At 41.4% G+C, this 27,736-nt stretch overlaps 1 protein-coding gene across 3 annotated transcripts in view; it reads left to right on the plus strand.

Annotated features, from left to right (window-relative positions):
* The window catches only part of lrp4 (low density lipoprotein receptor-related protein 4), a 152,304-nt gene that overhangs the window by 89,112 nt on the left and 35,456 nt on the right, over positions 1 to 27,736 (plus strand). For all 3 annotated transcript variants that reach the window (XM_042490760.2, XM_088069824.1, XM_088069852.1), the window contains exons 3-14: positions 2,355 to 2,471; positions 10,930 to 11,043; positions 11,149 to 11,265; positions 12,700 to 12,828; positions 19,769 to 19,888; positions 20,106 to 20,231; positions 21,851 to 21,976; positions 22,448 to 22,582; positions 23,040 to 23,165; positions 24,489 to 24,719; positions 26,253 to 26,409; positions 26,955 to 27,172. In XM_042490760.2, coding sequence (XP_042346694.1) covers positions 2,355 to 2,471; positions 10,930 to 11,043; positions 11,149 to 11,265; positions 12,700 to 12,828; positions 19,769 to 19,888; positions 20,106 to 20,231; positions 21,851 to 21,976; positions 22,448 to 22,582; positions 23,040 to 23,165; positions 24,489 to 24,719; positions 26,253 to 26,409; positions 26,955 to 27,172 — 1,716 coding nt within the window. The remainder of the gene's footprint in view (positions 1 to 2,354; positions 2,472 to 10,929; positions 11,044 to 11,148; positions 11,266 to 12,699; positions 12,829 to 19,768; positions 19,889 to 20,105; positions 20,232 to 21,850; positions 21,977 to 22,447; positions 22,583 to 23,039; positions 23,166 to 24,488; positions 24,720 to 26,252; positions 26,410 to 26,954; positions 27,173 to 27,736) is intronic.

Below are 27,736 nucleotides of genomic sequence, written 5' to 3' on the forward strand. Positions count from 1 at the left end.
TATGCAAATTGAGACCAACCAGCGATGTGTATGAAAGACACAAAGAGAGTTCATCAGGAGGTGAAGAGAGTCAGAGGTAAGCGAGATAGTTGTGTTTGCAGAGGTCTCTCTCTCTCTCTCTCTCTCTCTCTCTCTCTCTCTCTCTCTCTCTCTCTCTCTCTCTGTCCCGCTCTCTTTCTGTCCCTCTCTCTCTGTCTCTCTCTCTCTCTCTGTCCTTCTTTGTCCCTCTCTGTCTCTCTCTCTCTCTCTGTCCTTCTTTGTCCCTCTCTGTCTCTCTCTCTGTCTCTCTCTGTCCCACTCTGTCTCTCTCTCTCTCTCTCTCTCTCTCTCTCTCTCTCTGTCTCCATCTCATGTGATATCCATGCAGGGGTATGTGGGTCAGTGGGGCTTTACTTCCCCTGGAGAGCAGAGCCACACCCTGACACACACACTCACACACACACACACTCACACATGCTTAATTCACTCACTGAGCCCTGACTCGTCTGCCTGTCTGCCTCGCTGGTTAACTCGCCGCGTGACGTCATAAATTTTTCATAAAGTCTGCGTTGCTCGGTCAATATTTCATATCTGGTATTGACAGGCGGGTGAGAGTCCACTGTGAGTAGTTGCAGCTCCTTCTCCTCCCTTCTCCTCCCTCCTCCTCCTCCTCCTCCTCCTCCTCCTCCCCTCCATCCCTCTCTGGCCTGTAATTAAATTAGCTCTGTCTGCGGATGACAAAGGGCCAGTCATTCGGGCTCTGCTTAGATAGCGAGTAGCTGCACTTAGAGCGGATATGAAGTTAAGGAGGAATGCGCTGAGCTGAGCTCAGTGCTGCTCTCTGGGTCTCAGGGTAAGAAGGTGGCAGAGAGGAGACCGTGTGGGTCCGGATCAGGCCCAGGCTCTGGATGAGCTGAGACCAGACCGGGAATAAACCCTCCTCCATTTAAACTGTCAAACTCTGACCTTCACTGCAGCCAGCTGTCATACAGGAGTGATAAAAGCTTCATCACTGACATCATATCTGATCAAGTATTACTTACTTTTAGTGTACTGTATTTAACTATTTAACGTCTTCAACTAAAATTTACTTTTTACTATCAAATAATTACTTTTTTGATTAACCCTGTCTGAAAGTAGCCCAAAAGATTTATAGTTTTGTTGATATAACATCAAAATAAAGTTTAAGAAAAAAATGCTTATCAGAACTTCCCAGAGTGTACAGATTTAAGTCGCCAGCATAGTTATTTTGTATATAATCACAGACAGCAATGCAAAGGGGCAGATATTGACATTCCAAAAAATGAAGCCAGATTCAGCCAAAAGCTATTATTTTGCATCTGGAACTAATAGGCGTGTTAATGTGGACAGTAGGTCTTGGCACTGCAACCCAAAGTTTTTACCGTACTTACTGAAATGTCTTGTAAAAACAAGTGTTTAAACAGATAATCTTGTTTATTCACAGTATACTGAGATCATTTTACCAATTTTAGATTGTATTTCGCTGTGGTCAAGTTTTTGTTCGGCTGCTTGTATTTAGACATTATTTATTACATATTTATTATTTAGACAACATTTTGCATAAAGCGCTTTTGTTGCTATTGTAAAATAAAACGATTTTGTAGAAAAACATGTTTAAATTTCTCATGGTAAGGTATAAAAAAACAAAAGTATTGTTTTTTTTATTGATACCTAAAATAACTGGAGTGTTTTTGTAAAGCAGGCGAATAAAAGCTCATTTGACAATCAGATTTAGAACTCACAGGAGCCGTAACTTTAGGAGAGGAAACATTCAATGGGGAAACGCAACATGATTAAAAGAAGCACACGTCGTCCATAAAAAACCAGTAAAAACACTCAAGTTCAGTTTTTACAATCTTACAGTAATCAGACTTTTTCCATTAGTGCAGTAGGGCTGATATGTAACCACTTTCACTTTTATGTTCATGCCAAAATAAAGAAAAACTTTCAGACTAAAATTTGGAAGCTGATAAAATCCAGCCGTTAAAGCCGATCTCACATCACTCTGTCTGTTATATATCACATGATAACTGTGCAATTCAACATTACTTGAAACTGTTTTAATGGTTTCCAATACTATTTTTCAAGGTTTGGTATGGGAGTTAGGATTTCCAGTATTGTGACAACACTTTCATGTACTATACCATATAAATTGCAATGAAACCAGCAGGTAAGAAAAAACAACAAAAAATGTACAACAACAAAACCTAAAATACTGAAAGAAAAGCCCACTGCAGTGAGCCCTTTAAAACAAGTGCACACTCTCCTGTTCTCTCCTTTCAGCCTCCCAGTTTGTCTGTCTGTTTGTTTGTTTCCTGCTGACAGAGTTGTTGTCTTGCCTTGTTTGTTTGCAGTGCTTCCCACCTGCTCGCCGCTGGACTTCCACTGCGACAACGGCAAATGTATCCGCCGCTCCTGGGTGTGTGACGGAGACAACGACTGCGAGGACGACTCCGACGAACAGGACTGCCGTAAGTAAACCGCCTGTCTCTCTTGTCAATACAAACAAATACAGTGGCAGTAACACTAATATGTGCCGTCTCTCTCTCTCTCTCTCTCACACACATACACACACACACACACTCTCGACCTGCTCTGACGGGCTCAGGGGGATGAGTTATTATAAAAGTGGACAGATGTTTGAGGCAGCCATGTGCAATGAGGTGTGTTGGTGTGTTTGGAGTCTGAAGGAGTTGCCTGGCTGTCTCTCTCTCACACACACACACACACACACACACACACACACACACACACACTTTGGCGAGAGGTCAACACTCCCACAGTCACCACATGAGACACTTTCTGACCTTTGCCCTCAGTTTATCTTGTTCTTCTTTTGATTTGTGGAGGTATCAGTGTGTGTGTGTGTGTGTGTGTGTGTGTGTGTGTGTGCGTGCGTGCATGCATGTGCTTGTGCATGTGTATGTGTTTGTTCAACCCAAAATACCCCTCAGCTGTGCCAGCCACAATGTGGCCTCCAGTGGGTGAAGTAAGGAGAGTTTCTATTTCTGCAGTTGTATTTATGTATGTATGCACTGCTGCCTGGTGGGTTTGTGTGCGAGTGTGTGTGTGTGTGTGTGTGTGTGTGTGTGTGTGTGTGTGTGTGTGCGTGTGCGTGTGCGTGTGCACGCACCTGTATTTCTATCTTTGTGTGGGCCATTTTCAGTTTGACAGTGATGACAGTTTTGGAAACTTTTTTCTGTTCTGTACTTCTTCAGCGGCCTGTTTCAAAACTTAACGCTGCATATTGGATGCACATGTTCATTTTTCAACACATTGAGAAAAAATCCATCACGTCATCACCCCAGACACAATTTTTGCTGCAAATCAACACAACATAGTTTTAATTTGCTACTTTTTGTAGCAAATTACACAATTGTTACACAATTAGTGCCCTTAATTATCAAGTGAAACCAGTTGCAAAACACGCTACGGTATACTGTAGCTGCTTTTTAAATCAGCTGAATTGATTACTTTACTGCCGATACGGGAGCGATGAGCCATTTTGCCAGCATTATAGTGACGCCTCTGTCTTTCACTTTTGACAAAGGGAAAGATATCATAGCTGTCAGAGAGTAACAATATCTCCGACTCTATCTCCGAATTACAACTAGAGGGCTGCCTTGAAAGACTTGAAAGATTGCATGAAAGATCAATAAAAACTTTTCCAATTGAAACAAATTCTTGAAGACCTCATGGGTTTGATGGCCACATTTTTGTTTCCGGTTCACAACCTCGACTTCCTCTGCTATGTTTACTAGCAGATTACAGCCGTGCGTAAACCGCCAATTTCTTAAAATTCTTCACTTTGCATAGCTGAGTTTAGCTGCTGGAAACGTGCCTAATTTGCACTTCTTCTTTTTTGCGACATTTCAAAAGTTTGCTTTGCATTTGCTTAACAATTGAATGAAAACGTGACTAATGAGAGGTTCCCCATCAGAGCAGAGGTCTTAAATGTGTGCGTGTTGCTCCATTAGTCTCGGTGGAATTAGTGGTCAGATCCTGTGAACACATCATACACTTTTAGTCTCTGTATTTATTTACCCATAATGACTCAGAAGGCTCCGTGTGTGCCATCTGATCCGTGTGGATGTTCGCCGCGCGCCACTCTTTCCATCACACTGTCAGTGTCGGTTTGGTGATTCAGTTTAATCACACTTAACTCTGTGCGGGGACAGGAATAGTTACAGGGAGTGACGTGTTCTTGATTGAGACAACACATGGCAGAGAGAGTCAGCCAGTGTCCTTTTACTGACTAACTGTTATCTAGAGATCAAAACCGACTCATTATTCCTCTCTACATCTTCCACTAATAGAAAAAAAACGTGTGTGTAAAGGACTGTCAGCCACCATCATGGTGTTTAACTCATTGGGACATTTTAACTTTAGTAATTATCTGTTAAGTAGTTTGGTATTATCAACACGCTTTAGCTTAGAGTGCTAATTTGGCTTGTTGGCTAAATGTCCCGCCGAGCTCCATCCAAACTCTACACTGAAAAATGAAGGACTGAAAAGTCGAATATTCTTATTGAATGACATAATCCTAAATCAGGTACGGATGATTCACTCTGGACCACGCTGTCGGACTGATGTTGCCATCCAAGCCGCAGTGCTCATTTGCTTTAACCCTTTTAAACCTGCAGCAACATCACTTTTCTTGTTCTGCTTTCAGACTTCTTTCACATATATTTAACCCTTTGAATCCTGAGCACATTGGTTTGATTTTTTTCTAAAACATGGGAAAAGGGCAATGAGCAACTTGATAAGAAATGTTCCAGTAAAAATCAAATGCAACGCGCTCACTCACAATAGAACTTGTTGAAAGTGGGTGCTGAATCCTCAAAATGGATATCAAAGCAGTCAAAATAGGACAGCACTCTGATTACACACTGACATTTCGGGCCCGACGCCCTTCCTCCCTGTTTTGATTGCTAAGAAATGTTCCACAAATTGCAAGAAATTAGTAGATTTAGAAATTTATATTTCAGAAAAGAAAGGAAAAATTTGTTGGGAAAAAAACTATGTGTATAATTAAGTTAATTACAGACATAATTGTGTTTTTAAAAAAAAAAGTTTTTCAAAGTTTCAAAGTAATTTCCTTGGGGTTTTTTATTTTTATTTTTTAAATTATTTGGTTTTAATTATGATTTTTAGTTGTAACTGTTTTTTGTACTTATTTCTCGTACTAATTTCTTGCTAATTTTAGGCCCTTTTTTTCTGTTCGTTGTTCATTGCCTCTTCCCCATGTTTTTGAAAGACATCAAGCCAGTTTGCTCAGATTTCAAAGGCTTAAAACTAGAAGATGAATACTTTCAATCACCGAGATTGTTCAGCATTTATAGTGGAATCTGTACCAAAGGGAAGGAGGCAATTTCCATGTGCCTGACACAGGTAAATGGAAAAAAGTTGAAGCTTTGTTTAGAGACAGCTTCATGCACTTCAAACAACTCTCTAACAGAAAATAAACCCCAGTCGTGACACCCATTGTTTTCCACAGTTACTCTTGTATTCTCCCTCGTGTGGTTTGTGTGTACAGCAGGTACGTGTCAGCTCCATCTCTCCTGAATGATTTTTCTTCTTCATCTATCATCTTTCTCCTCCTCTTCTGTTGACCCAAATACTGTAACAGCAGCCAGACACTGAATCACTTCCTGATGGGGGGTCTGTCTGCTACGAGCCGCCTATGAATTTTTCATCTTCATGCCCAGTAAATTTCCCTCCCTCCCCTGTTCCCCAAACTACTTATTATTTCATGCTTATTTCTTTCCCTTCATTTTTTTCACCCTGGTCTGTCTTTCACCTCCCAATATATTTTGTTTCTCCCTGCGATGCAGTAGGTTTTATTTCATTATTTAGAGACGGGGAGACAATCCTCCACGCTCGGCTGGAGCTGAAGTAGTTGTCAAGATTTCAGACAAACACGGAGAGTGAGGTGTGTCCCGCTGTGGATGTGTGTGTGTGTGTTTGAACATGAAATATTCTGAATTCTTCAAGTTTTAAAGACACAACACCATCTCAGCACACACACATGCAGAGAGCCTGGTAATGACTCTCAGCGACCTCTGACCTTTGACGTTTGGATGCTGTGTGAATGATGAGCGTCTTGAGGGCTTGTTGACCTCCGACCTTGCTTTGTTTACCTCGCTGATGGAAGGGGAGAGAGAGCATGGGAGAGACAGAGTGAGGGGGGGGATCAATTATTTTCTTACAAGTCGAACAATAGATTAAATGAGTGTGTTTGTCGATAATTCGCCTAAAATTAAATTTTCATTTGGACCCAGCAGTGGGCTTTTGTGCTTTCAGATCCTTTTCTTTTTGGGGGAGCTGAGGGTGTTCTGGCTGAAGGGAGGTCGATGTGTGTGTGAGGTCAGCTGAGGCTTAGCTGTCAAAGGTGGAGTGAGAAATTGTCCGGGCTGATATATTGGACGATATTTGCTTATCAAAGGTGCAACGTGTCAGTACACGTATGTTGCCAGATTTAGAAAAAAAACGACTGCAGTACAAAAATTAAATAGTACATAATTACATTACCATTACTTGTTCAGAGAGCAGTGAGCAGCTGTCCTCCTCAGTATAAAGCGTGGTCACAACTCTAATAACAGAATTCTTATTAATGTTTGATCATTTTTTGTGCCTTTGTAAAAAAAAAAAAAAAAAAAAAAAAAAAATTAGGGGATATTTTTTAGTGCTGAAGATATTGCGTTCAACCTCAAAATTAAATATTAGTTGCACTGCTGTCTAAACGTAACAAGGACGACATTTTAAATGTTGGCTTCTTTTCGAAAATAGAATCACTGTTTTACTTTTGTTGTTCTTTTTTAATTTACTCATTATATGAAAAACAATGTATACAGAGTCAAAGCATCTTTAAAGCATGCTAGGTTACAAAGTTCATGCAGAAATAGCCACCAACCACAGAGGTCGACAAGTTTTATTCACTCGGGCTCACATAAACACACAGGCGACCCAAGTTCAGTCTCACCATTTAGTTACATTTTGCAACCATTTTTGGAGACAGTGTTAGTAGATTTTACAATTAGCAGCTCTAGTGAGACTTTCTTTTTAAATTATCATTGTAATATCGTATGAAACACCAGGATGGAACGAGAATTAGTTTGTGTTGCTTAGCGAGAAACCTCGCTGTATCTGCTCTCCTTGCTCTCTTGTGCCCTTGCACATTGGTGCTGAGGTGTAAACACTGGTAAACTCAGCTACAGCAACAGCGAACATCAGCAAACTTCGGAGTTAAGTAGTAAAGGATTTGTGTACTTAATCATTTCTCAATAATGGAAATAAGATGGAAATATATGAACTTGTTGTATTCTTCTCATATCGACAGAACAGTGAAGTGTTTTTGTTTTTGTTTTTTTTGCTGTGACATGTTTCGACTGCTGTCTTTCTGCAGTCTTCTTCAGAAGAGTCATGTGACGTTGTTGTGACATGTCCTGTCAGCTGTTTTGTACAGGTTTGGTCGTCCTGTCAAACCTGACACCTCGCCCGCTGTTGTCTGACAGTTTCTTGAAGACGGCATATCAGGTGTGGGACATCATGCATGTCCCTTTGTCCTGGATTACTGTCCTTAGGGCCCGTTTCTGGATCTCAGTGGCCTCCCTGATCCAACGTCAGTGCTTGTTGCTCTTTGACTGAATGAATTTGGCCTTTTCTCAGTCCACGATGTGGTTTTCTCTTTTGCAGTGGTCTGATATGATTTTATGTAAGGGTCACCAGATTAACGGCCTGGCCAATTAATGCGGCTGATATTTGTCATATTGCCGATTATCTAGTCAAGTCAGTTTTATTTATATAGCCCATTATCACAAAACATGATTTGCCTCAGAGTGCTTTACAGTGTACGACATCCCTCTACCCTTAGACCCTCACATCGCCAAAGGAAAAAAGTATCTCACTGTAGGAAAACGGCAGTCAAAACATGTCAAGGTAAAACAAACAAACAAACAAAAACACCTTACTAGTCTGTCAGTAAGAGAAGAATTAGTTTTAGTGAAGACTAAATGAACCTTTTTGGACTAAGAATGTGTTGCATGTCAATTTAAGCGGTGCTCGTACATTTTCTGTTGGTGCATCTAAATGTTTCAGCAGGGAGCACCAGCGCTACTAGTGGTGAAACATCAGTCTGGAGCCCTGTTCAGGGGCCTCATGTCATGTCGTGTATCAGAAGCGGAGTGTGTCTCCAGCAGCTTAGACTGTGATGCAACACACCTGAGAAAAGATGAAAAATCTCACCGAGATAAAGAAAAGCTTCATCTTCTTCTCCGCCTGCCTCCCTGTTCTGTGGGCATCCTTCTGTTTCTGTCTGTCCTTATCTCTCTCTGTTTGTCTCAGCTGTCTGACACTCACACACGGCAGTGATAAATTATAGATTACCTCCTGCCAGGGGCCATCCATCATTGGTTCTCCTTGACGAACCTGTTTACTCGGCCCCGGGCGAGCATGGCTGGGTTCTGCCATCGATTTACGGTGCTAACAGTAAGGCGGTGTTTTGAAAATCCATTCGGTCTTTCATCAATGAAGGTGTGATTAAAGAGGCGATGTGGAGGAGTTGTTTGGATAAATGAAAGGGTTTGGAACAGAAACACTGTCAATGTCACAGTGCTCAAAGTTCACCGGAGGGAGTGACTTTTGTCTTACTGCACCGTCACGGCTGTTGGTAGGAATGACAAATGTGTCTTTTATCTTCAGTCTCAAGGTTAGCCATCTACTGAAACAGCATTTTCTAACCTACAGCAGTCAGTATATTTAATTTAAAAAAATACCTGCTGGAGCTCAGCTTTGGTGGATTAAACTAGTTCTGAATTCAGCTGGTTTAAAATTTAAAGGCACTGGGGATTTAAGAATCTGCCTTTTTATTCAGCTTTTCAATTATTTAAAATGACTTTTGTCGAAAAATTTGGACTTGTCTCTGTTATAGGTTATAGATGGAAACGCACATTTAGTGTAAAAATATATAAATAAATATAAATATAAAATATGGTGGACTGAAACATGCAAAGAACGGTGTTCCTCCTTTGCATATTTCTTTGAGCAGGTTTTAATGTCCTTATAGTCATAATGCTGCTATCGCTCTGATGACAATAAGTCTCTGAAAGCAACATCTTGGTGCAGCCACTGGATATTTGGGCCCAGACCTCCTCTTCTTGTGCCCGTCATTTTGTCTAAACTTTATGAACAGATATCTGCAGGTGATTTCAGACAAATTTTCAAAGAAAGCGAGAAGAAAGCTAAATCGCCGCCAATTGCTGATGGGTTCTGAGATTGCATGTTCTATAGTGCGTTCGGCCTCTTTTGCTCTCCACATGTACAGTTTACCTATTTCTAAAACATGATTGGTTAATACTACTCGGACTAAAAACTGAAACCAGAACACTTTTGATACCAAAATCTTGTATACAGATTCAGCCAACGTCTGGATATTTCTCTTTATAAGGATTATAATGACAGAGAATCAGCTAATGCTGGGAAACGTCATCGTAAAACAGACATTTGAAAATTTTCATTTTGGATATTTTCAGACTTTCTTTAGACAGCCATATCTTTGACAAATTATAGTAAATTTGAGTTTTTTTATTCTCGATCCTGCATTTTTTTTCAATGCTTTTAATTGGTTAGATTATTATTATTTTTACTCTTCTTGTTGTGCACTTTTACTTGTAGCTTTGTGTGACGTAGTTTTCTCGACGTCAATGATCCAATCGAGACTGAATAAAGATTGAATGAATGAATTAACGTTCCAATCACAGTGAAAGTGGGTGAAAAGTCGACTATCACAGAGAGGGGGGAAATACGATACCCATTTATATGTGGGAATATCAGTGCACATATTGGAGCAATTTTTCCAGGAAGGCTTTTATAGTGTTGTACTCAGAAAGAGACAGACGTAATTGTGTAAAAAAAACAAAATAAAATAAAGCTCCAGAGATAAGGAACATTCCGACTTTCTCCTATCCACACACCCAGATAATCGCTGCTCAAACTGCGTGTGAATGTCTGATTGACGGTTTTGGACAGTTATAGAAATTGTCAGATGCAACTCCCCAAACTCAGTAGCTCCTCAGAGGAGTGAGAGGCTGTTCAACCGTCTGACAAGCTCTGCAGTGGAAGCACTCGAACACCTTGAACTGTAAGAACTTCTTCTGAACAATAGTAAAAAAGACTTTTTGTGAGGTCAACAGATTCAAAGATTGAAATAGATGCAGTGTATTTTGCACTGTTTTGGATAAAGTACAAGTACAAAACGCACTGAGGATACAGATGGAGAGTGGAGATGATTATGCTTAAATTATGGTGTGAGTTATTTATACGGACATTTTAATTGTTTTTCTATGGAAGCTTGTCACTAAGGCAGTTGTTGTAACTGGCATTAATTCAAACTGACCACAGCCTTCATGTTTCCTGAGGGGCGAATTTTTTTTTTTTTTTTTATACATGCAGCCGTTCATGTGGTTTGGTTTCATGTGTTTTTGCACAGCCCTTTTTACACATCTCCGAAAAGTGCTGTCTAAATAGAGTTATTATTATAACAAATGCTTTCACTCTGCTTAGTCAGTGACCGTGAAGACAGCCGCACACACTCTCAGTATGACTTTCCTCAGACCTCCTCCTCACTGAGTTGCAGTAGCTGCCGATCGAACGTCACACGTGTTCACTCTGTGGGTCTTTGAGCTCTAGACCTGCAGCCTCGGGAGACTTCAGCCTGTTTTCAAAGAGAAAAATCTCACTTACTTCTCCCCAGCTCTGAGCCTGACATAAAAGGCCGCGGTTTCCCTGGTGTCAGTGCAGCTGCAGATATAATGTCAGCAGTGCTCTGGGATATCTTCTTCTTATCACGCTGTTGTACAGTATCTGCTCTTTGCTGTGTTGTGTCCTCATTACTTGTCCTCTGAAACCTCTCTGTTTCCTTTTCTCCTGCAGCTCCCAGAGAGTGCGAGGAGGACGAGTTTCACTGCCAAAATGGCTACTGTATTCGCAGCCTCTGGCACTGCGATGGTGACAATGATTGTGGGGACAACAGTGATGAACAGTGTGGTGGGTACACACATCTACACAGAAACACAAACACCATAATGCAAGCACAGATTTATTCACAAGTTCTTGCAAATGTGACCTGAGATTTTTTTTTTTCTGTATCAGACATGCGTAAATGTTCAGATAAGGAGTTCCGCTGTACAGACGGCAGCTGTATCGCTGAGCACTGGTACTGTGATGGAGACACGGACTGTAAGGATGGATCAGACGAGGAAAACTGCCGTAAGTTACTCTGAGCATATGTGTGTGTGTGTGTGTGTGTGTGTGTGTGTGTGTGTGTGTGTGTGTGTGTGTTTTCAAAGGTCCAGTGTGAAGGACTAAATGACATGTAGGAGTGAGGTAGCAGTACTGAAACTTCTCCGTGTGCTGTTTCATTTTTCACTGTGGACATCTGACGATGGATTTTAGGGACGTTTTACCTTCAGTGTCCTTTAATGTTTTTTGCATTTATGTATGTCACTGTTCCTTATGGCTGACAGTGTTTTGTTTTACGTGGCTGCAAAGCAAATTTCCCTTAGGGGACATTAAAGTGAAGTTGAAGTTGAAGTTGAACATGTAGGAGAACTAATGTTAGACATTTAAATCAAATGTTAGACACTTAAAATATTAGCACTGTCCTGGCTGTTAACACAGTTAGCTAGCAGCCACTGGCTTTAGCCACTTCCACTCTGAGAGTCGTGTGCAGACAATGCCGGCCAAGACTCTGAATCAAAGATACGCTTTGAATGTGGTTTAGAGCTCCTCTAAGTAAAATGTTTGTAGTGTCATGAGACTGCATGGATCTGAAATTATGGTCTGATGAAGTCTTCATAAGACATTGTGAACAAGTAACACTGTACATAGTTTTGATTAACAAAAAAAGTGAGGTGTCTTTCTTGAGGGAGTTATTTTCAGCTGCGTGTTGACATAAGATTGTCATAATATAATTGGGTCAATTCAGTTATATGATTGGCCACAGCTGAAAAAAAAAACCCAAAAAGACATCGCCCCCATAAGCTGTTGCTAATGACAAGCCTGTCAGCCCATCAGTGAGCGTGTTTACATACAACTGTTGTTGGCTCGTCATGTTAATGAGAAGCCCAATTTCCTAAATCTATTTAAAAGAATCATGGTTAACATATTTTGATATATTTAACTGTGTTTTAATGGGGAATTCATAAGAGAGAGGATGTATCAAAAGGGGAACTTATCTCTGTCGCAGCAGTGGCAGGATGAAAAGGAAAACCCATTACTCATAGCTGCTGCTCGTCCTCGCATCCAAATAATCCAAAGGCGCACTAAAATCCAAATACTGAAATAAATGATTATAAATAAATACTTTTCCTCATCTGAACAGTATGCAATTTGTGAAATTCAGACATCACAAGAGAGTCTGTTGTCTCTCAGCTGCAGCATCATCATTCAAAACTATGACAGCAAGAAGAGGACAAATCTAGTTACTGACCAGCTGCATGAAGATCTCCCAGTAATCAATTTGCTGCACGGCATGTAAACATGTTCGCTGTCTTGATAGAAAGCTGAGCCTCCTTTGTTTCATGTATAGTTTCTGACAGTCTGTGCAGAGGAGAGTGGAAGCTTCAAAGAGGCTCAGACAGCCAGCTGCTGCGCCATCTTTCCCAGCATCTGTTGAACATGTCTCTGTGTCTGTTTGTGCAGCCTCAGATGTGATGGCAGCCACCTGCAGCGTGGAGGAGTTCCAGTGTGCGTACGGCCGCTGTATCCTGGACATCTACCACTGTGACGGAGACGACGACTGCGGAGACTGGTCGGACGAGTCGGACTGCTGTAAGGAAACACAAACATGATTCTAACATTTTAAAAACCCAACAGTGCGTATGTTTACATGCACAAAATACACTTTACATGCAAATTTTTGCCCTTAAAAGACAATATTCCTCCTAATATAATAAAAGCTGTTTAAATTTCTAATGAAAATGAATACTTCACTAACTCTCCCGTTTACATGCAGCTATGTACACTCAAATTAACTTGGCCTAACATGTCGTTTATCACGTCAAAATATGGAGAAGTAGAACAGCTGGAGCCGCTTGTCATTTTGCTTCTTTGCATCTAAATAGGATTTTGTCACGGTTTTCTACTGGTGGCGGACTTGTTGCACTCTCTTTCCTGCGCATACCCAAAAACCTGTTAGTATCATTATGTTGAAAAGCAGGTGTGTTTCTCCCTCTGACTAGAAATGTGGGATTTTTGTTTTACATGCATTTCTACCTATACAGCTCTGCACACTGTGAGTTGATTTGTGCACAGCGTGTCCGTGACAACATACAGAACCAACCTTGATCAGACAAGAGACTGGGTGTCGCAAACTGTGCTAAAAACTCCAGTTGAGACGTATATTCCGAATTGGCTGTTTACATATCGAAATAATGCTCCCTAAAATCTGAATAATACCAACATATCCAACATGTCTTAATCAAAAAAATGCTAAATTCAAAAAACGGCCTAATTCAGAATATTTAAACGGAATACACTGTTTGATGACCTGCGTCAAATTCAGAATACCGTCTTATACAGAATAAAAGGGGAATATTAATGTGCATGTAACTGTAGTCACTGACTTAAGATATTCGTTAACTTCGAACCTCACAGAAAAATCTTCCCCTCAGACTCTTATCTACGGTTAAGGCCGATTTATCAGTGTAGCTCAAAATTCTCCTAACTTTTACGTGGAGCAACCTTAAACTCATTCCTGAATGCAAGCTCTATTTTCTGACTAACTCATACAAGAAGGCAGGATTTGGCAAATATCCCTCAACAAAATGTCCTCAATTTGAAGATTTAAGATGCGAACTTGGTGGAATTCCAAGAAGTAAACAATACCCATTGTTACAGTGGAGCGACTGATCCAGGCTGTCTTGCTGGTGTAAAGCTCACAGAGAGCTGCTGTTACTCCATGCGCACATACACGCTCACACACACACGCACGCACACACACACACACACACACACACACACACACACACACACACACACACACACACTCTCTATATGATCCATGGCAGTGCTCCTGGCTCTCACTAAACAGTGTCTTGTGCAGAAGATGAAGCTCCTCTGGGAGATCAGTGCTCTGTTCTGCCATTAGATGAGAGTTTAGTTTCTGCTCTCCCTCTGGCAGGCATCTTTTTTCCTTCTCTGCTTCACTCTCTCCCTCCTTGCACTCAGATGGCACTGCTGCACATATGTCCAGAAACAGCAAGCTGTCCTCATGTCCTGCAGCTTGCGGCACTAGTTCAGCAGGAGTTTAAAAGTACATTATGAGCTCATCTGAACAGGAAGCAGTGTTTTCCGCAGAATTAGAGTGTATTTGTTGCAGAAGATGACAACGTGCATCTGTCCCTTTGTATTATTCTGTGCCCCCTCTCTAAATTTGGATGTTTGTGCGAATCTTTGAATAAAGCACAGGCCTCGCCCCTTCATGATTTCTTATTTTGTTCAGCATCAGTTTATTACTCGCAGGGTGGATTGATTTATTGATCTGTTCAGAGTTGATCAGATCAGATTGGTGGATTAGAGGGGCCACCACCAGCAGCTACTGTGAGTGACTTTTAGATCCCACAAAATGAATGGTTAAGTTTCACTATAATTTACTTGAGGTTGTGCTGCTCCATCTGAGCTTAGAGTGCGTTCTGCGCTCCGATAGTGTGGTGCAATTGATAACCGAACAGTATTTACATTTCAACAATTCTCCAAAAGAATGGCCCAGCTCCAAGAAATCTGTTTCATTGATTTTAATCATGGTGAGCCACTACAAATAAATGAATGTTTCTTAAAACCTATTAATTAGGCATTGATTATTTTTAGTGGTTGCATACGGTCCTTTAAAAAGTGTGCCAGGTTTTGACACCATTTCAGATTTTGTGGTGGTCAAACTGTGGAATTACAATTTATGAGTCTGGCACCTGATCCATTGGGCCCCAAAGGACTTGTTGCAGTTGATTTACATTAGGAGTTAGATGTATGTTAATTAGTGGACAAGTTTTTTTAAGCATCACGCCCCCTGGTGAAATGCTTTACCATAAAGATATGATCCACACCAGCCAATTACATTTGGACCAAAGGTAATATAATATGTCGCTGTTGAAAATTTTGGCTTCATGTGCCACTGAGCAACTTTGATAGGAATGAATGGGGTCCTGGCTCTGACGCTGTATCCGGGTTTCTTTATACATCCATTGGTTGAATCAATGGAATCAAATCTAAACAGGACACACTGGCTGAATACAGTGACACTTAAATCTCAAAGCTCACTGTATTTGATTATCTGCTGATCCTTCTTTCAATTCACTGATTCATTGTTTGGTCTGTTGTACGTCAGAAATTTGAGCCTAAGGATATCATCAAGTTGCTTGTTTTGTCCAGCCAACAGTCCAAAAACCCGTTAATATTCAGTTTACAGTCACACAATAAAGAAGACGCCGGATCAGCTTCAAGTCTGGTCAAATGAAAACCACACAGTCATCTTGAGGCAGACGTTTTTGAGGGTTAAACTTTTTTTAGAACCTACTTGCCCCTTCAGTCATAAATATTTGATATCACACATCTGAAAACATCATAACGTTTAGTCTCGATTTCAAGTTATAACAGTCAGTTGATGTCAGGTTGAGCTCAGTAACAGCTGCTCCACAGCATCTGTCAGAACTGGAAAACATTCTGTCGGTTAGATCTTTTCTGTCACTGTATATCACACACACACACACACACACACACACACACACACACACACACAGACACTGACATGCATACACACAGTGTGAAGCCATGGTCCTGATTAACACAGACTATCATGTTTCGCGCTCCTCACTCCAGAGACGCTGCCTGCTGCTGACAAATCTCTCAGCATCTCCCTGCTCATTCTCTCATTTCTCACATGTTTGTTTCATGCAGTCTTTGTCTCTAACCACCCACCACATTTCTCTCTCTCACACACACATACACACACACACACACACACACACACACACACACACACACACACACACACACACACACACACACATTCATGCACAGTGGTTTCCCCCTTTGATGTGTTTATCTGCAGTGCGATAAGCACAGCTTCAAGGTTTCGTAATACGGTTTAGTCATGTTAGTGACTGAGCTGCTCTGTTTCTCCCTCGTTTCCTCCCACATCCAGGTTTTTTAATTGCTGCCTCACTTCTGAAGTGTTTAACATTTCTCTTTGGAAAGTTGAGCTGGCATCAAAGCTTAAAAAAGTTGAAAAACAGACAGGAGAGCAGTCCTTGAAATACTTAAAATAACTGTGCAGTGATAGCACCACAGCAGATATCACATCCAAATTAATCACAACACACACACAGACACACTGGTTAGTTTGTGTGGGTCTTTGAAAAGTCTTAAATCCTGGGTCTTCAGCAGTGGGTCAGTGACCCCTAAGGGTTTCCCCAGAGTTACAGGCTTGGGCCGACAAATTGTTGCTTGATAATATACATTTAAATTAAAGGGTTTTTTTTTCCTTTCAAAAATTAAAATGTGTCTGAAAGTTCACATCAACATTTAATTCATAATACACAACATAAATGATAAGGTAAACCTTGTGTAATCCTGCCAATTTGCTCTGGTTTAAAGGGGTTACAATTATACAGATTTCAGAAGAAATCGAAACTCAAAATGCTCTAAATCCTGTCGGTTTCTTTTGCACAGTGACAGGATTCTTTCACTTTTGGATTAAAAAACCAGCAAGATTAATAGATCAGACCACATCCTGTCTGATTTACTGAAACCAGCTGGACCTCACGTCCCCTAACTGTTCATTTCCTGCTGCTCTGCTCTCTTAAACTGCCCTTCAATTTTTATTTATTTATATTTGATTTTATTTTTTCTGACCAGCATCACTCAGAATGAGCGATCAGTTCAGAGCGAATCAGGTTTTTTCTGTGTCTAAAATCGTGGTGAATTCCATTTCATGATGTTTTTTTTTTTTAAAAAAAAGGCTGAAGACATCTAAGCTTTCAGAAACATACAGATAGTTTGTGGATACACACACGCGCACACACACACACACACACACACACACACACACACACACACACACACACACACACACACACACACACACACACACACACACACACACACAGAGGAGGCATTCCTCAGAGGCATAAGACGGCCCATCCTCAGACAGCATTCCTTGGCATCGACTCTCCAGACACATGAAGGGCGCTTTGTTAGAAAAGAAGCTTCTCTCTCCCTCCCTCCTCCTTATGTGAATGCACTCACACACACACACACATCCAAAAGAACTCACACTTGCATGCCTTGTTACCACTTGCGAACACTGATACTGCTTTCGGCTGCATAGCTGAGCAGATGAAAGAGCATCGTGTGTGTGTGTGTGTGTGTGTGTGTGTGTGTGTGTGTGTGTGTGTGTGTGTGTGTGTGTGTGTGTGTGTGAGAGAGAGAGTGAGGGAGAGAGAGAGACAAGGAGTGAGATGAAGGGTGGACGAATCATATTTGAGTGTGTGTGGGCGTCAATGTGTTTGTCAGCGTCTAACGTTGATTCTTGTGACCTATAAGTCTCTCTCTCTCTCTCTCTCTCTCTCTCTCTCGCGCGCTCTCTCTCTCTCTCTGTGGGAGAGCCACCTGCTGTTTTGCCATTTTTGATCATCTCTCTCTTCTCTCGCCCAGCTGATAAGCCAGCACGGGGATGCTTGAAGCTCTACAACATCGCTCCTTTTTTTTCCCTTTTTCCTTTCTTCCTCCGCATTCCCTCGTTTGTCATTTTTTTCCTCCCTTATCTCACGCCCACTGTGGCTTTGATGGGAGCCAACTCGTGCCGTCAGGAGGAAACATGTCAAAGAAACACACACACTCGCACACACTCTGGATTTAAGATGCTTATGTTTGATTCAGCTTTAATCTTCTCGGCCACCTCCATCCTCATCTGCTGCCAGTTTGAGCTTCACTTTGATCTGATCACATGTTGAGATGTGGGAGATTTAAAGGTGGGACAGCTATGATCTGTCGGCAGAGATGATCATAAGGCAGCCAAAATAAACAGAACCAATTGATGGTTAAGGGGAAGGAAACATTTATGGTATGAAACAGTTTTTTTGCACTTAACTTTTTAGAGAGACTCCACAGGTCAAAGCTGATCTGAAACTGGTTTGTTAAAAACTGGAATCCCATGTGCGTGAATTATTAAAAAAATAAATAATTTTAAAAAAAGGTGGACCCTGATCTGAAAAAATCCTGAGGATAATTGGACCTGATCCAATATGTGGTTGACCCAAACAGACCCAACAGTGAGAAGACCAAATCTGGCAGCAACACAGTGCTATACCAGTCAACAAACAGCCACAACGTAAAAGAGCAGCAGCACCAGTGAGAATCAGCAGAGGGTCCATGATATGATATTAACTACAAAAAAATTATGTTATGATTTGCAATATGCTGAATATTGAGATGACATATATTGAGATTTATTACCTTTTTTTAACAGGACATGTCTTGCCAAGTTGCTCGTTATGTTTTCCCCATGTTTTTTTTCTTTTTTTTCTGAAGATTGGAAATTATGTACCCAAAGGAAAACTTTGTCAACATTAGTTTCTGTTATTTAATAGGGTAAAGTTTTCAGGGTTGTTCATCTCACTTTAATCTTTTTTATTGCAGCCAAATGTATTTCATGAACTTTTGCTATTCTAGTAAGCTGACAAAAGCTTCATTTGTACTTGTAATATTAATAATTTATGTAAGAAAGAAAATTAGATTTTGCCTCCATGCATCAATATTATATTGCCTCACAAAATATCATGATACTATGCTGCATTGATTTTTCCTCCACCCTAAACAACATACGTCTTTGATTTTCTAGCATTCACAGTTCTAACTTTTTTTGTCCTGCGATGTTTATGACACTGAGTGATCAGAGCTGATCCGCTTCAATCCACTTGGATATTTCAGTTATAATATATTATATTTCAGTATATAGTGCTAAATCAGACTGAAAATAATTTGGGTGCAAACCAGCAATTCTCAAATTTTTAACTCTGCTTCTTAAAGGGATACTGTGCAGCATTATCAGTTACTGTTTGGAAACACGCTCGGCAGCGAAAGTGAAAGTAAAAGCCAACCCCAGATGCATTTCATGGTGATATATTTGCCGAGTTGTGGGTGTAGGGGGAAGTTTTTGGACTGTTTCTCTTGGTTGCCTGCTGCTTACAGTCTGGCAACTGGTCGCTACCTTTTTATAAAGCCCCGGTCTCACCTGGGTGCTGTGGGGGTACACACTCATGAACGTGCCAAACACATAAAATAAGAAGAAAATGATCAAATTCAGGCAGCAGTCGCTGCATAAAACGACACTGCCACACACTTCTAGTGGATTATAAGTGATGCTTGAGAGGGATTGCATCTGTTAGAACTTTTTAGGAAAATCCTACAAAGTTTACCTTCAGAAACAACATGGTTGCCTACTACTGAATGCAGGGAATGTTTTGCATTTTTGACATGATAATAAACACTTGAACTCATAAATCAAGCTGCAACTTTTAAGATCATCTTGCTCCCTCTCTTGGAAGTCCAAACCCCCAGGTAGAAAAGCACTGATGAGCTGCAGATTTAAGTTGTAAACATGCTTTTTGCCTTCAAAGGTGGTTAAATTAAAACTGTGTTGCCTGCTGTGGTTTCTGATGTCATTCTCTCTCTCTGTGTGTGTGTGCGTGCGCGTGTGCGTGTGTTTTGTGTGTAGCTTCCCACCAGCCCTGCAGATCGGTTGAATTCATGTGCAGCAGCGGGATGTGCATCAACGCTGGCTGGAGGTGTGACGGCGAATTTGACTGTGACGACCAATCAGACGAGAAGAACTGCAGTGAGTAGCTGCTCTCATCACAATAACTGAACAAATCAGTGTTGAGTATAGTGATATGCATGTTTATTTCTTTTATTCCTTATTCATGTGATTGTTTATATACATTTTTATCTTTTATCTGACTTCATGTGATTGAAAATCAAAACAATGTCTCGAATATCTGAAATCTAAGAATGAATGAATAAAATGTGTACTTGTGTGTTTGTGTCTCCTGCAGCCACGTCCATGTGCACGGCTGACCAGTTCCGCTGCGGCACCGGACGCTGTGTCCGGTTGTCATGGAGATGCGATGGCGAGCCTGACTGCTCTGACCGCAGTGATGAAGAGGGCTGCGAGAAAACTGGTAAGACTGAGGCTGTTATCTTGTTTTCAGAAGCTAAATATAACACCAGCTTCAATGGTAGTCATGACAACAGCTCAGAACAGCCCTCCTCTACTCAAAAACTCTTTTAATTCGTCTTTCTTTTATTTTGTCAAGTTGCTTTCAAACAATAGACCTAGGAGTTCGGTAGTTCCTTTACTGATGGAAACACCGACCTGTAGACAAACTGCAGAACACTGGCTTGTGTATTGAGACAGAAATGAACAATAAACAGGCAGCAGAGAGAAGAGAAAGAAGGAAAGTTTTTACTCTATTTTTGGATACTATCCACCCATAGCCTGAGTAATGATGGTAAGAGTTCCAGATTACTCTGCATGAACCTCCCGAACCCTAAATTTCCCTTAACTCCCAGCTTCAAAGATATCATGCATTTTTTGTCACTCAATCCAACGATCTCAAGTTTTTTTTCCTGTGTTTTCTCTATTTCTGTTTCTGCTCTTTGCAGCGCTTCATTAATATGCAATGAAATATTCAAATCCATGATGTCATAGTTATGGCTGCACACTTGCATCAAATCAAAATGCCATTTGGGTCATTTGCACATTTCCCTGCAGTCAGCCTGATATGTTGGGAGTCTCTGGCTACATTGAAATCTTATGAGACTTTCAAATAAGCTGTTAATCAGCAGTAATGCTAGACTCAGGTGGTCAACATGAAGGACAAAACAGTGGAAAAAATAAAACACTAAAGCTGTCGTAATTAATGGATATGGACTTAAAGATAAAATTTTTCATGCCTCCGCACCAACAATAGCCATGGCTGGAGGCATTATTTGTTTTGGTTGTCCATACATCTGTCCATCTGTCCGTCTTTCCCATTCTCCTGAACATTCACTTGGACTCAAAGATGGACTGATTGGATCATGGTGGTCAAAGGTCGAGGTTAATGGGACTTTGCATCCATCCCATTTTCAAGAATGCACTATCTCAAGAAAACCTTGAGAAAATTTCTTCAATATTGGCACAAACGTCCACTTGAACTCAACAATGAACTGATTAGAATTTAGTTTTCAAAAGCTCAAGGTCATTGTCACCTTGCATCCATCTCATTCTTGTGAATGCAATATCTCCAGAAGACCATGAGAGAGTTTCCTCAAATTTGGCACAAACATTCACTTAGACTCACCATTGAGGAGATTATAATTGGGTGGTTAAAGATCATTGTGGCCACACAAAACATTGGCTGTAACTCAAGAATTCATATGCTGATTATGACAAAACCTCACACAATGTCAAATAGGATAAAATGAAGAAGTAATGGCATTTTACATCCAAAAGGTCAAGGGTCAATTCCAGTGGTACTGAAGTGTTCGTGTTTTCAAAGACGTGGATTTAAGCTGTAAGTGCAGCTTTACTTGTGCACGGAGGCTTGCAACCATGAGACGATATTTCTGTTTTCTTTTTTGGTTTTTGTCACCGTGTCACGTATGAGTAACAATTTGTTAAGCGAAGAGCAGAGTGGAGGATAAAGAGCTGTTGCTATAATTGTGCTATCTGTGTGTGGGACTGAAATAAGAGGAGGAGAGTGTGGAGAGCAGTTGTCTGTTGTCTCACAGGGTTTATTATTGTGTATCTCCACAGAGAGTCCTCCATGTGCTCCTGATCAGTTCCAGTGTGGTAACGGACGCTGCATCGGTCAGAGGAAGGTGTGCAATGAGGTTAACGACTGTGGAGACGGGACTGACGAACTTCCTCACCATGACTGCCGTGAGTTGATATTTGCAGCATGACAACTGAACATTAAGTCTTTCAGTTCAGCCTTTTTTTTTTTTTTTTTTTTTTTTTTTTTTTGGCAAAGAATCTGAAATCTTACTAATCGTCCTCTGAAGGGATAAGACTGCCATAATAATTTCTAAGTTATGAATACTGATATGGGCATTAAAGTTAATGAATGTTAATTTGGCGTGAAAATGTTGTTCAAGGTGAGATTTAGCAGGCACTTGAGGAAAGGTCAGGCTGTCACCAAAATAATTTAATGACAATCTGGGCTGTACTTGTGGAGCTATCTCTGCCCGCACCATACTGACCGACACCCTCAGGCCTCGCTGCTTGCAGGCCTAAAATATTTCAAGCCTCAGCACCAGATGACTCATACTTTTTTTTACAGTATGTGGTAGTATTTATACTGAGTCAGCACCCTGTGTTTATGTTCCTGTAATGTTTCCACGCCGCGTACAGGTCCGCGCTCCAGCGAGGGAAACTGTAACCAGAATAACGGAGGCTGCTCCCAGAAGTGTCAGATGGTCAGAGGACTGGTCCAGTGCACCTGTCATACTGGATACCGACTGATGGACGACGGCAAAGCCTGCCAGGGTACCAGCGTGTGTGTGTGTCTGTGTGTGTGTCCTCCTCTTGTAAGTCAGTTTGTCTTTGTGTCAGCGGGATTTTTCCCAAAAGTATGAACAAATATCCATGGAATTTCATGGAAAGTTAGTTTTAGACTGAGAATTTATTGATTAGATTTCAGTGTGGGCCTGAATCTGGGATTCCTGCCACAAGTCGAAAGTTTTATTGCCAGGATTTTGGAGACACAACCTTTGTTTCCACATTTTACGAGTGTGTTGGCAAGGTCAAGAAACTAATTTAGGAGTAAAGGGGGTGTAACAAGATGCGGGATGTATTCCAAAAGTGTGAATGATTTTTTTCGCCTTCCAGCTACCTCTGCACACTTAACTTTGTGTTTTGAAATCATTGTTAACTCTGCTGGAGTTTGACATCAGTATCTCTTTGTCCCTCCCGTCTTGTCTTCTGCCTCTGTGGTCCGTTCCAGATGTGGACGAGTGTGCCGAAGAAGGTTACTGCAGCCAGGGCTGTACCAACACGGAGGGGGGGTTCCAGTGCTGGTGCGTCCAGGGCTATGAGCTCCGACCTGACAAGCGCAGCTGCAAAGCTCTGGGTAAAAACCGCTGTACTCTATTTCAACCTTGACATGTGACCGCAGAGGAGTCACTGGGGTTTGACCTCCAATAAAAACATGGTTGCGTAGTGTTTATACTTGGTTCAGCGGTAACTGTATCCATTCCTCTGCTCCGGGGTCTTTGCTCAGAATGAGGTCTTGGGTCTGGACTAGATTTAGATAATGCAGTGAAGGTAGAGTGTAGGCCTGGTACAGCAGCCCATCAATCTGTGGCAGGCCAGAGTTAAACCCGGGTCAGGACTGTCTGTCAGGCGGCTGCCAGGACCCCAACCTTCACCTCTAGCGAGATTAATGCTCGCTGTTATTAAAAGTGACCAATGGTTCCTAACTCAGACTTTTTGTCTTTCTCCTTATTTTCCAACTTCATGTTTGGCTTCTCACTGTTTTTCTTTCCATATTAAAGAAGTATTTCCCCGATATAAAGAGATTCCTCCCATAAAACCAGGCTGTCTATGCAGAAGAAAGACGCAAATATGGATGGTACTTGGCCACAGAAAACAAAGACAAAGGGATTGTGTCATTGCCTTTGCTCAAAAGGTAGAAAACCTACAACTAACAGAATGCATCTGTTGGGTGACATAATGCGACCTCGTCTGTTTGACACAATAGCAGCCGGCCGCAACGTGTATTACAGTTAAACAGTAACCTAAAAAATGTTTCTAAAAACATCTGAGGTGAGAAATATGCAACACCATAACAGAATCTTAGCTTATATTTGATCAGTGCTGCTTCGTTTTACTGTTTGATCTCAGTTTTTTCGGCCTCTGTTTTCACTGTGCAAGAAGCAGGATGGTGCCCACTTCCTGTTTACAAACTCTTGCCATTACTCTGAAACGGGACATTAAAATTCATCTCTGAAAACAATTTAGGCAAGCAGTAGGCAATGCAGTAACCGGATCTTGATTTATATTCAAGCAGCACTGCCTAGTTTTCCCGTATGATCGGATTTCGATCAGAGTCTGAGAGACAGGGAGAGGGGCGGGTCTGTCTCTTGATCAGCTGTAAATTCTTTGTGGTCATGGTGGCGGCAAGTTTGGCGGGCAATGTGAAAATGCAGAAGTAGAGCCTCTAATTTGAGCAATAGTCCAGAGAGCCAGCGAAACATTGCCAGATGGTGTAAATTACATCATTTGGCGGTGTTTCATTGGGGGGAGGTTGGTATATCTATGCACTGGTAAGATGAAAAGAAGCCTGCCACAGTTCATCTACGCATACTGCACACATTGTTTGGATACAAATCTGGTTGAAAATTGGCGAAATATCCCTTTAATTCACATTGTCTCCATCTCTGTCCGTCTTAAGGTCCAGAGCCGGTGCTGCTTTTCGCCAACCGCATCGACATCCGTCAGGTTTTGCCGCATCGCTCCGAATATACCCTGCTGCTCAACAACCTAGAGAACGCCATCGCCCTGGACTTCCACCACAGCCGCGAGCTGGTCTTCTGGTCCGACGTGACGCTGGACCGCATCATGAAGGCCAACCTCAACGGTTCCAACGTAGAGGAGGTTGTCTCCACTGGTCTGGAGAGCCCAGGTGGGTACAGCGGCCAATAGGATGCAGTTCAGATAAAGGACAACAGGCCCATTTATCATTTATCCAATTTATTCAAGTCTGCTGCTTTCTGTCCAAGTATACTCTGCTCCCCCTCACTTCATCCATCACCTTGTTCTCATATGAGTTCAGCAGTTTGACATCAATACTGTTCAAACTCAAAGGTCTTTTTTTAACTTTCTCTTTCTCTCTTATTTTCACTCTGCTTTTTTTCCCTCCGTATTTGCTTGCTCTTTTGAACTTTCTCTCTATTCCTTTCAATCTTTTCCACTCTCTTTCTTTTTTGTTCTCTAGTAATTTTTTCTGTTGCCTCTTTTTACGTCCTTACATTTTATCTGTTGTCTTCTTTTAACTTGCACATCCTGTCTTTCTCTTTCTCCGTTAATTAATTTTAATGAAACTTTCTGCTTTGCCTTGATATTCTGATCATGTGCTATGAAAGAATATATATCAGTTATTAAGTGAGCCACAGTCTTTGCATGCAGATTGCTCTGGGCACAGACTGAGCAGCAGAACGTCAGAACATTTATTGTGATGGGTCTAAAAGTTTGCCTTCACTTGCACTTTCACTCTCATCCATCAATCTGACCAGCTCTGATCTGATCAACAGATCAGTTTGAGTTCGAATTAAGAGAAGGGGCACAGAATGACAAAAGGAAGGTACACACAACATAAAAAAAATGTTGTCAGCTACCACCACACATAAATTCTTATTCTGTGAGAAACATTGAACTAGCTACAGATGACACTTACAGGAATAGTTTAACATTGTGGAAGATTTATTTTGTTACCATCCAAAAGTGACGCGAAGATGATTAATATTAATCTTATGCCTGTGTGTTCATCATGGAGCTGCAGTCATGACTTAGTTTAGCTAAGCATGAAGACTGGGCACATAGGGAAGCAGCTGGCCTGGCACTGTCAAAAATGTAAAAATAACTTCAGAAACCCCTAAAGCTCACTTGCTAACACACTGTATCATTTTAGATTGAGATGTACATCTCACTAAAATGGAAGTAGTCTTTGTTTGTCTGTCTATCCTTCAATTTCCTCGAGAAGCATTTATCTGATCGACTTCACATTTGGTGGGTATATTTCTGAGGACTCAAGGAATTGCAGTGTTGAGTGTGAGCTCTTGAGATCTGCGGGACATATTTATTAGTTTGTTTCCACCAGAAGTGCACACTGTGTAGTGTATTGAGAGGGGACCCCTATTAACTGTTACACCACTGAACAGCATGATGGGTACTGCTTGCTCTCTGTAATTCTGTTCAGTACAACCAAGCACAAATTAAGATGGAGACCAGACATGTCAAAGTCAAACATTTCAAAACATTTCCTGAAAACAGTCTTGATGCAAGCAGCAAACACTGTAGGGCAAGAAATGAGCCTGAACAGGCACATTTTGAAAGGGCACTGCACCAGTTAAGACTATTATAAAAATGACATTATAGCATAGTTAAATATAAAATGGGTTCATATTCAGACAAATTTCAAACGTTTTTCTCTCCTCAGGTGGACTGGCCATAGACTGGATCCATGACAAGTTGTACTGGACAGACTCTGGGACGTCCCGTATCGAGGTGGCCAACCTGGACGGTACTCACCGCAAGGTGCTGCTGTGGCAGAACATGGAGAAGCCCCGAGCCATCGCGCTGCACCCCATCGAGGGGTACGAGTCCAAACACACACACCCAAACTGTATAATTCACTACAGATGGTTTCAAATGCACACACACTCATATATACATATCCCCTCTGGATGTGTCCCAGTTGTATTGTATTGTAGCAGCAGAGCAGGGATTAAAGTTTGGCAGCACAGCAGTGCCCACAGGCGAGCATCTGTGTGGAACAAGGATTTCATGAAAGGGGCAGCAGCTATGTGTGTTTTCATCCCCGGCTTCGTATGCTGCAGCGGCAGGAAAGAGTTTTAGATGAAGCCCCAGAGAAATTTTAAGCTGGAAAACTCATTCAGCTTATTAGTTAGCTCATTTGCATGGGATAATTGAAAAATATATTAAAAAGAGTTGCTCTCCCTCTGAGGTCGGTCAGAACAGATGAGTGATGATTAGGAGGACATGAATGTCGAGGACAGAGGAGACTTTTTATTATATCAGACAGCTGCTGTGTCTTGAATTGTGAGAGCAATCTGTTTACCTTTTCACAACAAGTTCAGAACAAGTAAACTAACTATCAATACCCCGCTGTCCTCCTCAGTAAGATCTACTGGACGGATTGGGGCAACACACCTCGTATTGAGTACGCCAACATGGACGGCTCCAACAGGCGCGTGATCGCAGACACACACCTGTTCTGGCCCAACGGCCTCACCATCGACTACGCCGGCCGCCGAATGTACTGGGTGGACGCCAAGCACCATGTCATCGAGAGGGCCGACCTGGACGGACGCAACCGCAAAGCTGTCATCAGCCAAGGTAAACTCCCACCTGTTATGTGTCTTTTCTGGATAAGGTTGGGTATCAAGAACCAGTTTGTTACAGAGACAACTGAGACAGTATTGCGAAATTTGCTTTTTTTGGTTCTGCTTTTTAGTTTGTGAGGAGCAAATTATATGTACTTTCTTCCTTGAGCATTGCTTATGTGTTACATGTTTATATGGTGGAGTGGAGCCAGTATCTTAATAAAGGGGCTAAAACTTCCATAATTTCACCAAAATATTGCAGTGCAGGTGGTTTTCTAAACAACAGAGTTGGTGAAATGCATTTTCATGATTGCTCAAACTGTGCAAAGCACCTGTAGCCTGCAACTTCTCATCTGATCAACTCACTGTGGCTGTTTTTCTATTAATCTTTTTCAGAAGAACATTGCAAAATTGCTCCAAGAATTTCCATATCTTTAATGAAGATAAAGTTTCGGACATAAGGAGTTTGCAGTTGCCAATTTCGACAATAAAGCCTAGAGGAAACTGCAGCTGCCTCAGAATAAAAGCCTTATGGCTAGTTAGGCGGAACTTTTACTTGTGGAGTAACAATTTCGAA

This window comes from Plectropomus leopardus, chromosome 1, assembly GCF_026936395.1.
Source record: "Plectropomus leopardus strain MGB_pleo_1.0 chromosome 1, ASM2693639v1, whole genome shotgun sequence".
NCBI lineage: Eukaryota > Metazoa > Chordata > Actinopteri > Perciformes > Serranidae > Plectropomus > Plectropomus leopardus.